This window comes from Brachyistius frenatus, unplaced genomic scaffold (assembly GCF_029030835.1).
Source record: "Brachyistius frenatus isolate BFR_SWC_R1_liver_20210118 unplaced genomic scaffold, ASM2903083v1 Contig_4, whole genome shotgun sequence".
Classification (NCBI taxonomy): Eukaryota; Metazoa; Chordata; class Actinopteri; family Embiotocidae; genus Brachyistius; species Brachyistius frenatus.
The window spans coordinates 8,458,032-8,474,239 of record NW_027210603.1 but is presented as its reverse complement, the minus strand read 5'-3'; the positions used below and the strand labels follow the sequence as shown (position 1 = coordinate 8,474,239).

The 16,208-nt window shown below is 42.5% G+C and overlaps 2 protein-coding genes across 2 annotated transcripts; both read left to right on the top strand.

Annotated features, from left to right (window-relative positions):
* The first annotated feature begins 266 nt into the window (after positions 1–266).
* Positions 267–3,933, top strand: bhlhe40 (basic helix-loop-helix family, member e40). The gene is made up of 5 exons (XM_069714178.1): positions 267–681; positions 785–848; positions 964–1,071; positions 1,499–1,622; positions 1,729–3,933. Exons 1-5 carry the CDS (start codon positions 605–607, stop codon positions 2,589–2,591), a joined length of 1,236 nt encoding a protein of 411 aa, XP_069570279.1. The 5' UTR covers positions 267–604; the 3' UTR covers positions 2,592–3,933.
* A 6,132-nt stretch (positions 3,934–10,065) lies between these two features.
* On the top strand, positions 10,066–13,862 carry LOC138630020 (N-acylethanolamine-hydrolyzing acid amidase-like). Its single transcript, XM_069714105.1, has 11 exons — positions 10,066–10,330; positions 11,041–11,205; positions 11,318–11,441; positions 11,611–11,701; positions 11,774–11,859; positions 11,941–12,113; positions 12,749–12,811; positions 12,896–12,962; positions 13,069–13,097; positions 13,426–13,495; positions 13,605–13,862. Exons 1-11 carry the CDS (start codon positions 10,140–10,142, stop codon positions 13,644–13,646), a joined length of 1,101 nt encoding a protein of 366 aa, XP_069570206.1. The 5' UTR covers positions 10,066–10,139; the 3' UTR covers positions 13,647–13,862.
* The last annotated feature ends 2,346 nt before the right edge of the window (positions 13,863–16,208 follow it).

Here is a 16,208-nt window from a genome sequence, read left to right as displayed (position 1 = left end):
CATATTTACATTTACATACAACATTTCAGCTCTTTCTTGCTGGAAACTGTTGCTCTACTTTCTGTCTTTGTAAACACGGTCGGAGCGTGGTGGTACACGGGACTCGGCCCCAGTGGAGGAGTACTACAGAAATGGGTTGTACTCCAAGCAGCAGCAGCAGCAGGGCGGGCGGCAAGGAGGGAGGGAGGGAGGGTGGGTGACGAGTTGAAAGCACCGTCCAACACGTGAGGCTCATGTGACGGAGTCTGTGTCTGTGGCTGAGAGACGTGCTTGCAGTCACAGGGTTTATTTAACACGTAGTCACACACCCGCCCAGCTCTCACACATTGCACCGGGCGTGGAGCCTCTGTGGGCAAACTACCGAGTCCGGACCTCAGGGTGACAGCACGCCAGCCGCGCTCCACTGCAGCTCCCGACGGGAACGCACGCACAGGATAACAGGAGATACTTTTTTTTTTTTTTTTGCGCATTTATTCTCTCTTTCTTTTATGTTGAAGGACCTTTTTTTTTTTTTTTTTTTTTCTCGATTTGAAAAGCGACTGCAAAGACATATTTCAAGGCTTCTGAAGTCAATTTTTTTTTCGGGTTTTTACAGTCAAGCAACATGGAGAGGATTACGAGTGCGCAACCACCTCCCTGTGTGCCAAAACACCAATCACTGGAAATAGCTGACATGCAAGGGTAAATGGAAAATTCTAATTTTATTTTAAACTATTCTGCTTCTTTTTTCTTCTTTTTTTCCCCCCTGTTCACCAAACCAACTAATTCTATCTTGTCTCCAAAGGATGGATTTCCCCATTTATGTGTACAAATCCAGGAGGGGCATGAAGCGCGGGGATGAGAGCAAGGTAAATTCAATTTGATTTGATTTGTTCTTTTGAAAAACACTAACAATCCTGCATGTATCAGTTTGAAGCTAGCAGTCTGAATTCCACTGACAATATTTCAACCCTCTCCGTGCAGGAGACATACAAGTTACCGCACCGACTGATCGAAAAGAAAAGACGGGACAGAATCAACGAATGCATTGCCCAGCTGAAGGATTTGTTGCCAGAACATCTTAAGCTGACAGTGAGTAGCCTATTACTGTCTACGTATGGCATGTCTGCCAACAGCCGGGGAGCGGGAGATGCAACATGCTTCTGCTGTGCAGTTTGTTTGCTTCAGACTTTGAATTTAGTTTTGAAGTCTTCAAAAACAGTTTTAAATTATTAGAGTAAAGCTTTTTTTTATTATTATTTATTTATTTATTTAAAAAGGCTTTTCTTTCTTTTTACAATTTTACTGCTATAATACTGTTTAATTGTTTTAATTATTTAAAGTAAAAGTAATTTTTAAATCTTTTTTTTTTTTTCCGGATTTCAGTTTGTTAAAAGTTTTGTGCGCGTGTATGTGGATTGCATGACTTCCTGGATGTTCTACGATTGTCCTCTGTTCAGCTGCAGAATGTGTTACATAAGAAAGATCAACATGCTTATCGAAGGTCTTCCTGTTTTAGACGCTGGGTCATTTGGAAAAAGCTGTGGTGCTGGAACTCACTCTGAAGCATGTGAAAGCCCTGAGCACCATCCTGGAGCAGCAGCAGCAAAAAATCATGGCTCTACAGAAGGACCTGCAGATCAGTAAGTTTGATTTTTAATGGGTTGTGATGCAGAGTAGACGTGAAAGACCAACAGCTGCCAGGTCTGCGGGAAAGATGATTTTAATGTCGTGTTTCTAATTGCCCAGGTGATCATGGAGATGACAGCGCAGAGAGCAGTGAGGAGATGTTCCGCTCCGGCTTTCACCTGTGCGCAAAAGAGGTCCTCCACTATCTGGCCAGTCAAGACACCAGCAGGGACCTGACTCCTTCCCACGTCATCGGTCACATCCAAAAGGTGGCAGCAGAAGTCCTGCAGCATCAAAGCAGCCTGCAGCCAGACGAGCCCACCCTCCAAGCTTCAGAAAAAGTGAAGAGGCCCGCAGGTCAGCCCCCGAGGGCCTCTGAGGGCCCTGCCAAAAATTGTGTGCCAGTCATTCAAAGGACTTACCCACACGGGATGGGGGAGCAGAGCGGCAGTGACACAGACACTGACAGCGGCTACGGGGGAGAACACGACAAGCGCGACCCCAAAGCGCAGTGGTCAGAAAGCCACGCCAGGGAGGGGGAGCTCAAGCACGCGGCGTCTGAGCGGACGGGCGGTGCCATCAAGCAGGAGAGCGACGAGCCTCGGGCCAAGAAGTTAAGATCGGACTCCTCGGAGGATGAGGTTGTCTCCGGTCACGGTGCAGGAGTTCCTGGCAGTTACATGAGCTTCTCCCCTAACCAGCCCCCGTTTTGCCTCCCCTTCTACCTCATCCCCCCCGCAGCTGCAGCAGCAGCAGCGTACCTGCCCATGCTCGAGAAATGCTGGTACACCGGGGGGATGCCGGTTATGTACCCGGGCATGAGCGGCAGCGCGGGAAGCCTAGCCCTAGACACGCTGCCCTCGTCTCTGGTGATGTCCCCGAGGGCAGGGTCTCCAGTACCCCACCAGACCTCCATGGACTCCCACGCTCTTCACAAAGCTTTAAAGCAGGTCTCTCCTTTGAACTTGGAAACCAAAGACTAAAAGCAGATGTGTTTGTGTCAGTATATTGCCCTCTGAATGTTGAATGTGGTTAAATAAATACAGGTTGAACAAACACAAATGCACTGGCATCCCTTCAAACCACAGCCGTAGTTTGGCCCATCAGCACAGAACCCCAAATGGTCACCGCCGTCTATCATCAGCTCCTTAAACGGGACTACTATGGGCAGCGTGGAGTGCCCATGTGAAGGCTCATATTACACCTGTCGCATGGCTCGGAAACACTGTGAAGATGGTCAGTAGACGAAGAGTGCACAAGAGATTGCAAAATTATTATTATTTTTTATTTTATTAGCTTCATTTGTCGTCTCCGCACTCCGCGTTGAATGTCATAGATAAAGCCAGAATGTAAGGCACAGACGAGCCCCCCCCCTCCCCCCACCCGCCACCAAAATAATTTGGATCTACCTTTTTGCACGCACACGCACGCACACACACACACACACACACACACACACACATACTAGTCTGTAATGAATGTAAAGATTAAACAAAAGCCCCTTGTTCATGCTGCTTGGATTATTATTACCTGCTGTAGATCTGTGACTGGAGGATCTACCTTCGGTGTTTGTCGCTCGTGTAACTGCAACAAACCCTTGTTTAGATTAGAATGTTACCAAAAAAAAAATACAAAATATTGTCTGGTTCATGTTGACCAGAGACGTCATAAAAGATATTGCTCCTGTCACTCTTGGATTTTGTGGGAGCTAAATGAACACAAGACTTCACGATGTTCAAAGAATTCAGGGCGTTGTCGCTGTACGAGGTCCGCCACTCATGTCTGTTAAAGAGTGATGTGGCCATTCATGCTTTTACGATTTCATTTGTGACTCATGACTATTTGTGCATTTAGATGAAGCTCCTGTGAAGTAATGTCTTGTAATTATTTTTTTGCTCATACTACTCGTACATTTCTATTTTTGATACGTGACCCGCTGAGTGTATTTGTAGAGCTACCACAGGAAAGTTGAGGTAGCGCTTTGCTGTATGCCGAGAGAAATGTGTGCAGCAAAAAGCATCAACCAGACTTGCATCTTGCCCACAGATTCCCAATCAGGCGTACGGCCTGATCTCAGCTCATGCTGTTGCCTTTACTCGTTTAACGGAGACACAACAACGGCACGTGTTTAAACGTATTTGCTTTAAATGTTGTGTCTGTGGCAAAGAGAGTGAATGTAAAATTCAAATTAAAAAAAATAATAGTTTTGTATAGAAAGAGGTACTTGGGATTTTTATTTTGAAATGTAACACAAGCTTGTACATATTTTGTATATAAAGTATTATTGATATATATTAAAGTATTAATAAAGCTTCTTTTTTTTTTTCCCCCTGCGGATTTTGTGTTTGACTGCCTATTGGCTTAAACGTGTTGTAGCCAGCCAACCTGACAGCTCCTTATAACAACACATGCTTACATAACACTTACATAACCCATAAAGCAACACAGCCTCTGTAAATCAATAGCATGTCTTAGATTACAGGCTATAAACATTTCACATTCAAAAGGACTTTTAAGGAATCAATTTCATTTATATATCAAAAATCAATATAATTTCTTGAACTGTTACTTTTAGTTAATCAAAATCGGGAGAATAGTGGACAGCCACATCTCCCTTGCTTTACAATCATGAATAGTGTGAACTGCTAGTACTACAACACACACTATTAGTTTAAAAAGTGAATATAATCTCATGTAAAAAGTATCACCAGATAAATAAAGTATGTAAATAAAGAAGTTTATGATTACCTATATGTTTACTTTTGTGGTTTTATTATAAAGTGGTCTGATCATTTTCTAATGAGATAAATGGTGTCTGGCAACTTCAGAGCAGCACAGTGGAAATGGTGTTTCAAGTTGTGGGGGGAGAGACTTTTAAGGCTTTGATTTACTTTCATATTTAATGATATGAAATACACGGTGCTTGTTTGGGTACTGTTTCCTGGGTGGTAATACTGAAAATAAAAAAAAAAAATAAAAAATAAAAAAGGCCTGTATCATGAGCTGCTTACCACCCACAATGTCTCCATTAGCGGTGACAGTTGTCTTTTCCTGTAATTACAATAGTATTTGTATTTGGTTTGCAGATCGCTGTAATAAACCCAGCCATTCTTAGGCTGACTCTCCACAGGCCTGCTGATAGTCTACGACTCAAAACTGCAACACTGGCGCCACTTTGTGGATATAAGGCCTCACACCAAGCTGGCTTCCTTTTTCACAAGAGGCGCACAGTATAAATCATCATTAGGCCACTAATGCTGTAATTCACAGCCATTCTGGTAGTTGCTGTGTACATTCCCCCCCAGTCCCAACAACAAGGACAGAAATGAAGCACTCACAGAACTGTATCATGCCATCAGTGAACAACAGACAGCTCACCCAGACGGACTTCTCATTCTCGCCGGGGATTTCAACCACGCAGGCCTTGAGACTGTGCTTCCAAAAAAAAAAATATATCGGCACGTTGATTTTCCAACAAGGGGACATAATACACTGGACATGGTCTACACAACCCTTAAAGGATCGTACAGGGCTCCATCCCTCCCGCACCTCGGCCTCTGTGACCACATCACTGTTATGCTGAAACCAGCAAAACAGACCAAGGGTTAAAGTCACCAGACCAGCTCTGAAACAGGTACAGGTGTGGCCACAAAACGGTACCGCTGCACTTCGAGACTGCTTTGACACCACAGACTGGGACATGTTTAAGCAGGCGGCCACTTACGACAACCGCACAAACATCCGGAAATACACAGAGACTGTTACTGCCGACATCAGCGAGTGCATTGATGATGTGACCCACATGTAAGCCATCACCGCCCGGGCTAAACCAGGATCCACGGCTGACGGGGGAGGTCCGAAGGCTGCCGAGGGTCCGGAACGCCGCTTTCAGAGCCGGGGGCGCAGCCGGTCTGAGAACAGCAAGGGCCAACCTGTCTCGTGGAGTCAGGAAAGCCAAACATCAGTACACGAAAAAGATTACCTTACATTTCAGAGACAGCAGAGACGCACGGAGCATGTGGCAGGGCATCAAGACCATCAAAGACTTCAAACCCTCACCACAGACCTGTGACGTCTCTCTGCTCAGCAACCTCAACAACTTCTTTGCACGTTTTGATGCACAAAATAACATTCCTGCACAGAATGCCATCCTGCTTTCATGACTACCACCCTCTTGCACTAACTTCCACCATCACGAAGTGCTTTGAAAGGCTTGTTATGCGGCAAATAAAATCCACCCCTCCTCCCTCTCTGGACCCAAATTAATTTGCATATCGAGCCAACTGGTCCACCGAGGATGCCGTCTCCTCAGCCCTCACCCATCTTGGACACTAGTGGCTCCTACGTGACAATGTTGTTCATAGACCTTAGTTCAGCAATTAACACCATCATCCCTCAGGAGTTAATATGGAAACTGGACCGGCTGGGCCCGAGCTCTTCTCTCTGTAATTGATTGCTGGACATTCTCACTGAGAGACCACGAGCAGTACGGGTTGACAACAATACATCAGGAACCATCACACCGAGCACGGGGGCTCCCCAAGGGTGTGTGTGCTCAGCCCCCTGCTCTTCACCCTGCTAACTCATGACTGTGCGCCACCCTGTGCAGAACCCTCAAGCAACACCCTCCTCTGACCATCAACGGTTCTGCTGCGGAGCAGGCGAGCACCACCAAATTTCTGGGTGTGAACATCAACGAGGATCCGTCCCGGACAGACAACACCGCATCGCTGGCCAAGAAAAGCCCAGCAGCGCCTCTACTTCCTCCGCAAATTAAAGAGAGCAGGGGCCCCAGCAGCCATCATGCGCTCCTTCTACCGAGGCACCGTGGAGAGCATCCTGACCAGCTGCATCACTGCGTGGTCTGGGAGCTGCACCGCCTCCAACCCGAAGACCCTGCAGCGCATAGTGAAGGCAGCTGGTAGGACCATTGGTTCCGCACTCCCCTCTCTCCTGGACATCTACAACACCCGCCTTACCCGCAAAGCAGTCAGCACGGTGGGAGACTCAACCCGTCCCTCACAAAGCCTCTTCAGACTCCTGCCTTCTGGGAGGAGGTACCGCAGCCTCCGTTACATATTTATACTTTTCTTGTTTTATCTTTTTATTTTGCCGACAGTGGGACTGTGATAAACAATATTTCCGATCTCTCTGTATGTCTTGTACATATGGTGAATTGACAATAAAGTTGACTTTGACTTCTAATGCTGCATTAAGGAACTGAGCGTTTAGTATAACAGTCTGGATGTTAGCCTTCATCAATGCAATGCTTTCTCACTGCTGTTTTGATCATCGTTGTGTGTATTAGATACAATACAATTTAAAGACAGCAGAAGCCTTTAAAGCTGCACTAATCAATTATTTTATATTAACAACAATTGTTGAAAATCCTTCAATTGATCCTTCGATCCTCTTTCCTGCCAGTGCAGGAAGGAGGATTTTCAACAATCCCGCCGTTCAACAATTAGAACGGCCACACCTGAACGGATAAGAGGCCTTGATCAGGCTCTGTTCAGTCCCTCCTTCTGTTTAATGCAGCACCCAATGCATTATTTGAGTAAGTTATGGATATTGGTCAAAGTTATTGTTACTTATTTTTTTCTAAGTTAATGTATTGGGCTTTGAATTTGATTTATTTGAGTACCTTTTTTTTTTATTGATTATTGTTTCACCTGCTTTTTTAGTCATACATTAATCTACAGCATCTGCAGCAGTCAACAATTGTGTAAAAGTGGAAATGAAAGGACAATAAACTGTTAAACAGCTCTAATCTCTGGTCTTTATGATTTACCTGCGTGCCAATGCAGAAACTCTTCAACTAACCCCTTCACCTAAAGTCCGCCTTTTTATGAGGATGGATCAGATTACTTCATGGAATGTGAAAGGGTTTACAGGTAGTAACAAACCCCACAGAAAATGTTCACCCAACTCCATTGTTCCTCTGAGCAGTAAAGAATAGTTCAGCGTTCACTTTTTTTGGTTTTAGTATCCGTGACTTTGTTTTGGTTCAGTCTTACTCCTCACTTTAATGTGTTGTTTTTTTCAAGCAGCACCAGGCAGCTTTTTACAGAGAAATCTCTCCGCACAATACCTGCCCAGCTCTAAACAGATAGTTATTGCAACTAGTTGGTTTAGCAGTGACTTCACATTGTAGGATATTTTTCTTAAGAGATGGTGTAATCAGAGAAGAGCTAAAAGGAGAGTGAATATTGAATGTGTGGCAATTCCATAAAAACAGTTCTTGGACAGATATTACAGAGTCATGTAAAGACAGAGTAGGCTATATAAGCATGCAGAGCAATAACTTATTAATATAAGTAAAAAAAAAAAAAAACATCTTGCAGAGCACCCTTATACTACATTGTTAGTTACTACGCAACAAAGAAGCACGTAGGCAGGTGAACATCAAACTAATAGAACAGTAGATTAACCGTTTCTTTAATTGAGCTTTATCTCTAATATTTGCTGGGATACAGTTCATTATTGTACAGCTTTAACATGTACATCATTTACTGTGACAAGCGCACACATTTGGATGTTGCCATCGGGGGATACCGATGGATATGTAATGTTAAAAGCCATGGGCCCCAGAATGGACAAATGATTGACATACTGGGACCAATGTAGCTCCTATCAGCTAGCTGCATCAGAACGTGACAGCAACATGACCATGTTGTATTCACAGTTTGTTTTTTTCTGTCCCCAAGTAGCCAAATGTGTTTTTTCAAGGCCACAAAGGGAACTAACACAAAGGATGTTTGCTTTGTCATCTTTATGCAATGGAATTCATCATTGAGCTAAAGGCAGGATGTGGTTTCTCTGAAGCTTTCCTGCCTGAAGGGGCAACCTTAATGGCTATTATAGAAAACAGTGACCCCAGTGTCCGAGAGGCGAAGACAAATATTGTCATGAGATTAAAAAAAAAAAAAAAAAAAAAGGCTTCCAAGAAGGCCTAAACCGTAAAAATGTGTTACCATAAAAAAAAATAAAAAATGACCTTGCCATGAATAAACTGGCTGATAAATACTTTGGAGTCTGGTGTCTAGTGTTACCAAACGATATAACAGTTTTGACAACTGTGGAACTTATACGCATGGACATGGCTTCCATGGTGATTGCCGCTGAGAACAGTGTGTGGACTGTGAATGAGGCACATCGGAGCACTGTCATGGTCGAAGGGCTGATCTCTAATAAGGCTCAAATTACTGAGTGAACATTCATCAAAGAAAAGAATGACCTTCAACACAAATAACGAAAACACACAGAGGACTTGCAAAGGACACGCTTTCAGACAAACCTGATGCAAAAGCTCCTACAAATTTGTATATTTTTTCTAATTTTTTTTTTTAATGTAAGTATAAAAGACAGTGTTAAAAGCAAATTCCTTGCACCGCAATCGAAAATCAAGTTTGTAAATCAAAATATAGGAATAGAGAATAAAATGTAAAGGCAAGAAATATCTTCGTACCTTGTACCACTTTCCACCAGCAAGAGCAGTAATTACATTTCCGGTCTCCTATTTTTTTTTCAAAATGAAAGGGTCTTTCTACAAATTACTTAGAATGGTAGAATGGTCCAACTAAGAAAAACTTCAGAGAAAATAATAAATAAACCTTGCAGTTCTTCAGGACTGGTGAATGAGATATTCTATTATAATTATTGTGATTCTGATTCTTCTTCTTTGTAGCCTATTAGTAGTAGTAGTAGTAGGCTAGTAGGAGTAGTTGTAATAAGCAGGATGTTCAATGGTGGGATTTGTTTTAACATTCAGATTTTACATAGCTAACATATAGTGCATTGTTACAGAATAAACTATCAAACAAAACAAAAACAAAAACTGCTCTTTTTATTAAAATGTGTCCAAAGTATCAAAAAGTAAAAGTAGGCTACAGTATGACTTTTGTCATAATAAGGCTTATATAGAATGCAAGCAGGAGGCTACTGTAATGTTTTTGTAGGTTGCGTTGAATTATAGGCTATTTTAACCTATTTATATACAGTTGTATACAGTTGGTTTGTTTTTGTGTTTCCGTAAAATAGACCTGCTCATGGAACACGTTTGACTTCGTCACGTAGCCATAAAAGCACAGAATAATGTCTGTATTTCACTTAAGGGGGTCCGGCTGATCCGCACGCTGGTTCACTGTACTACTGGGACACTTTACGGTACAGTACTGAGCAATAATAAGTTACAGCTGAGCTTTCCGGAACAACACAGTATTAATGACGACACGCTGTACAGTGTCAAGCTCAAATATTTGCTTTAATGTTAATTGTAAATTGCTCCTTTCGCCGAGTGAAAGGATTTAAAAAAAAAAAAAAAAAAATGTTTTCCACATGTCACCAAAATCATTGTTGCCGCAGTTTTGTTGGCGGAAGCAACAAAGTTTGCGCGTCGCTTTTATTGTGAAAAACTGGCGGCGAAAGTGTCGCTTCTGTCCTTTGCCTTGAAATATCAGCTACGCGAGGGGAGGACTCCCTACTTCTACGGTGTCAAAGCCTTCAGAGCCTTCAAAGCCTTCAGCTCGGTCATGATGTTGCCGGCTGCGGTGCTGCTGCTGCTGCTGCTGCCGCCGCTGGGGCTCGTAGCGCCGTGCCGGGCACAGTTCGCTCCCCCCGCGGTGAACGTCAGCCTGGACGAAGACCCAGAAGTGCGATGGGCTCCGCTGCTGAAAGTCTTCGACGTCGACTACGTGAACAAACTTGCCACAGAAATCATTGAGTAAGTTTTCCGTAGGTTCTTTTATGTTCTACCAAATAGTTCATTAGTCATTCGAAGTATATTTGAATGGTTTTTTTGTTTGTTTGTTTTTTTTTTTTGTTTGTTTGTTTTTTTTAATCTGTGTTGCATCGCGAAGAGGAATGCAGCCACACACACAAACAAAAAGCTGGTAGAAAGCTAATATGGTACCTTTTTTTTTGTTTTTTTAATGTGAATAGACTGGGGCAGTGTACACACACTTCTGAACACTGTTTTATATATATATATATATATATATATATATATATATATATATATATATAGTGTGTTTATAACTCACTATGGCTGCGCGGAAAGTGATTGTATGGGCAGAAATATGCGTCACTGGAAAATTCATTTAAAATTGCATTGGTGCTACTTGAATAATTGCATTGGCAAACTGAATTTGAATCACAATTTAAATTAAAGTGTGTAACTTGTATATTCAGTTGCAATAACAACTGAAGAGCATAATTTGTTAGTTTTAAATCAACTTGAAATTGATTTGTTAAATTATGAAATTGACTTCTCTCTGCTCTGAAACCATATTTGATTCTCGCAGAAAATTCTCCTCTCTGTATTCTTCCGCATTCAAATCTCACAATTCAAATGCAGTTTCTAGTGATGCATTTTTTTTTCCCCCACATGATTGCGCACCAACATGTTTTCTTATTTGTTTTTTTTTTTTTTAGTTCGACAATTCCAAAATGGGTGCATCATGCAGTGACGCCTATCGTGGAGGATTTAGAAAAGTACGTCCCAAAGCCTTACGCCGGGGAGATCCGCGGCATAGCCTCGCACTTGGGAGGAAACCTGGCCGACATCATCCTTCTCAACTTTGCCTATGAAATATCTGCGTACGTATGACATCTACTTAAACGTCTGTAATGGAAACATGTGCAAAGAGCCTCAGTGTCTAGTAAAGTAAAAGCCCTCTCATGCGTGCCTACGAACCTTTTTCATCCCCAGATTTTGCACCAGCATCGTAGCTCAGGACAAAGATGGGCACGTGTTCCACGGCAGGAATCTGGATTATCCACACCCTGCTCTGAGGAATCTGACTTTCAATGTAGTTTTCCTCAAGAACGGACAGGTACAGTGCTCACAACATTTTAAACTAAAGACTCGATGTGCCTCAAAGTGTACCCACAAAACCTGTTAACGACCATGAATGCAGAATCATCAGTCAGACAGTAAACTGGAGCAGGGAGTCCTTGTGTGACGATAGGATGTCCAGAATAAAATGCGATGCGTCCCTTCAGGTGGCATACAGTGGAACTTCATTTGCTGGCTACGTTGGTTTGTGGACAGGACAGAGTCCTAACAAGTTTACGGTGTCAGGTGACCAACGAGGTAAGACCATTCATGGTTGTATAACGGTTCAGACGCTTTCTTGTTGTTTCAAAGTTTGTCCGTCTTCGCCAGGTACGGAGCACTGGTGGAACTGGTGGAAGAATTTGGTGTCTGCTTTCCTGTATCGGCGAGTCCCGGTCAGCTGGCTGGTGAGGGAGGTGAGTTATGTTATACAAGTGAGTGTGATTGGGAAATAAAATACACCAGGAAATTAAACTAATTGTGTGTAATTTATTTAGACGCTGGAGGAAGCAGAAGACTTTCAGGATGCAGTGATGCGTCTGTCAAAAATCCCCATCATCGCGAATGTGTATTACATCGTGGGTGGGGTGCGGGCAGGGGAAGGAGTCGTCATCACCAGAGATCGAACGGGCCCCGCTGACATCTGGCCGCTGGATCCAGTAAATGAAGAGTATGCAAAATAAAGGATCTGAGGAGAAGCTGGTGTATTAAGTAGGGATAGGTGTTTACAGCAAAAATGCTTTTCAAAATTCACTTGGAACTATTCAATTAGTAATTGACTATTCAGGCCCCACCCAAAGCGCGCACGCACGCACACACACACACACACACGCACGCACGCACACACACACACACACACACACACACAAAAGAAATGTTTGTGCCTGTTAACTCGGGCTCAACAAAGAGACAGCTGATGAGAAACATGCCTTTAGTTTCATCTTTGAGATGAGGGCCATTGTTTGCGCCACACAGCCAACATCAAACTCACTTCGTCTGGCCCATCGGTTATTGATCGTGGACCGTGCTTGATGCTTCATTTTTATGTCGGTGCTTAGCTGTGGTAGACTTGTTTGCTAACTTTCCCTGTAAAGGTACCGGTAAAAAAAAAAACAGGAAATAAAGAATAACGATATTTGCATATACTAATATATATATATATATTTTTTTTAATACTTTAACAGATGTTCATGTCCTATGCCTAATATTAACCTGGACCGGGTGCAACATTTGTTTGCTTTGGGTGAAGGTATAGGATCGTGCAACTGAACAGACATTTGATTACGTGTTCCTGACTGTTTATAGATGGTTCAGAGTGGAGACAAACTTTGACCACTGGGCTCCTCCCCCGGCCAGAGACCATCGAAGGTGAGTCATCTCGCGTGAACATATATACAATGGTGGTTGTTGTTGTTCTTATTATTAAACTGCTACTCTGTGTTCATTTCTTAGAGATGCAGCCAACAAAGCACTGAACGCCACTGGCCAAGATCACATCAACATGGATACACTTTATCAGGCAAGTATGAACTGGTGGAACAAAGTGCATGGGATGCTTAGAGAAAGTGTGTACTCCTGAAAGTTCGAGACAATATGTGGAGTTATAACAGAGTCTTGTCCTCCAGGTCTTGTCGCAGTTTCCAGTCTGTAATGGGTGAGAAGGAATTTATGTTCATTATGCTCTCGGTTTCAACAAATCCCACTGCTGTTCTTGTTGTGAGAAGGGGAAGTTGTGTGCATACCAGTTTCAGTTCCCTCTGCCTCACATCAGCAACAAGGTCAAAAGGCCTTTGTTTGCCACTATACTTCAGCACATGGCAAATAGCCTATAGAAATGCAGTGGTTTGAATTGTCATGTTCTACAGACTTAATGCATATTTTAAAGTAACTCTTACACAGCTTGTTTTGAGATGGTTAATGCTTTTCATCACATTTGATAGTAACCTTTTTTTTTTTTTTTTACTGTCTCGATAACTTCCCAGAATTTCGATTTACACGACGATAATGAGTGCAGCAACCCCCGAGAAGTACAACACGCGTGTCAGGCCACAGGTAATCAAATTCCATCCTAAATGTATGTATTCTTCTGGAGAAGCAATGAAGTGACGATAAACCAGTGAAAGTATGAGACACTCACTCATCTCTTCTAATTTCTTTCAAGGGCTGCCCCAGACCATCTGAACTGACAGACATGGAGTTGTAAAAATCTGGAGTTTCTAAACTTCTCAAGTCGCTTATGTGCAGAATAATGACCATGTGATGATTACAGAATTGAGATTACAAGGGAATCTCCCTCAAACCTTTTTGTGGTTAACAGTGCTAATAGTGCTTGTAAAAAGTGATGATTAAAAATGGCTTTTTTCACCTTCTGTTCCTGCAATTTGTATCTCAAACTAAATAAAATGTTAATATACCTTCAGGATTGTGATCATCTGATGTTGGTTGTAATCTGACCAGTTTATAGGGCCCCACTGTAAATGAGTCACATCTTTGACTGAAGTTCAACCACAAAAGGGAACTAAGGCAAGTAGTTTAATGTCAAATGCAGTGTCTGACAGGGAGAACAAAGCTGACATTTAAAACAATATTATGTCATTTTTAGTGTGTTCAGTTTAAATTTGAGATATTTGGTAGAGCTTTTTATAAAAGTGTCAGTGGACAGAACATCTTTTATAAGTTTAATAACTTTATTAAAAGTATGAACAACCATCTCGGCGGACAGCACATCTTTTATAAGTTTAATAACTTTATTAAAAGTATGAACAACCATCTCAGTGTACATTGCCATTGCTAACTGCTAAACTAGTGGTACCGAAACACCAAGTAAAGTGAACGTTGGTAAAATATTTAGTGGTAGAACTGCTCAAGTAGAGCGAGCGTGAGTTTTAACTTGAAGCTAAAAGAAGTGCAGAGAGATTAAGGGAGGTTTAATTCAGGAAAAGAGGCTGAAATATTAATAAAAGTAATACTAGTCACAACTTTTGTAAACAGGAAGTGAAGCAATACGCTCACCGTAACGTCAGACGTCCTGACGATTAATGCAGACTGCATTTCTCTATTGCTTATATAATACGGGTTTTATTCTTTTTATTTAAATTATACAGGCCTTTCCATTGTGTTTGCAGCTGCAATATTGTGACAAACACACTTTTTCCAACAGTGATCTCTGTTCCATAAAACCAACACCAGTGTGGTGATACGAGAAAAGATGCTGCTACATTCTAAACCAGGGGTGTCAAACTCATTTTAGTTAAGGGGCCACATACTGCCCACTTTGATCTCAAGTGGGCCGGACCAGTACAATCATAGCATAATAACGCATACATAACGACAATATTTCTCTTTGTTTAAATCATTGGTGAAGGTTTTTGGATGATAAACCCTATTTTAAGGTCTTTCTACAATAAACTAGAAACATAAAGACCAAAAACTCAGACATCAGCCCGCTGTTTATCTGCCCCGGCTCTCCTCTGCAGATTCTGCGAGCGCGGCTGCCTCCGGAGCAGACGTCGCATTTACGCTGTTTTTGAAGCAATTACTGGATCGATTAAAAAAAATAATAACAAAACGTTTGTACTCATAAAGCTCCATATTCTCATAGAAATGCAATTTATGTCTTTCTGTAATTTTCACACTTAGCAAAGTCATCCGGCGGGCCGAGCTGGACCCCCTGGCGGGCCGTATGTTTGACACCCCTGTTCTAAACCCTACTCTCTGTTACCATGGGAACCATTGGGGGCGTGGTCTATCATCAAAGGTGTTCCGTAACTGTGATGTCACAGGTAGGCGTGGTCTCTTATGAAAGGCATTCTAATTGTGACTTCACAGTGGGCGAGCCTCATCCTGTTCATTTAATTTCAAAGCACTGAACCACAGCATCACAGCGCCACCATTCATCCCAAGCTGTATTTATTTATTTTATTTGTTTTTGAGTATACAGTCTGTGTGCGTGTGTGTGTGTGTGTGTGTGTGTGTGTGTGTGTGTGTGTGTGTGTGTGTGTGTGTGTGTGTATGTATATTTATTCATTGGTTCATTTTTTTATATTGTGTGCACCTTTTTTGTTTTCTATGCTGCTGTGACAACTAAATTTCCCCACTGGGATTAATAAAGTCTAAATCTAATCTAATCTGTTCACAGGTGGGCGTCGCTCAAAGTGCTTCACTTGCATCGATTTGGTTCTTAAGAGTGTAAATTCAGCCCAGACTAAGTAGGTGAGATCTGATCCCACCAGCTGCACATCACCATGTCACTGCTCAAAGGACTACCGACCTTTCCGAAACTGGACGAACGTGTGGACTCTTATATTAAAGAGTGGGAGACTAAAGTTCACCAAGAGTTTACACACAAGCAAGTGGAGATCCTTCGAGTTTCCAGTCCACAAGAGAGAACTCGTGTTAACGATTGCATTGAAACCCTGCGTGGTGTCATTGATCGTCTGAGGGGTAAATATTCAAAAAATTCTGTCAAAGTGAACGATTTTTATGAAGCGAAAGCTGAACTCAGGAAAATCAAACAGAAGACGAGGCAGACTGAGCAAAGCCTCCTTTGTCAAAAGAAAATTGAATCCGATCTGAAACTCAAGCTTGAACAAAGTTGTGCCAGAAAGAATGAGATTTTACAGCAGATAGAGAAGATGTCACAGGATTGTTTACGTCTCCAGAGGAATTGGGGGTTCCAGATGCCCTCTGCCTCCAGTCTGAGTCCGCTACGCCCAATGAGCATGGACCTCTGTTCCAAGGTGGAGGAGACCCATCCACAGTTGGA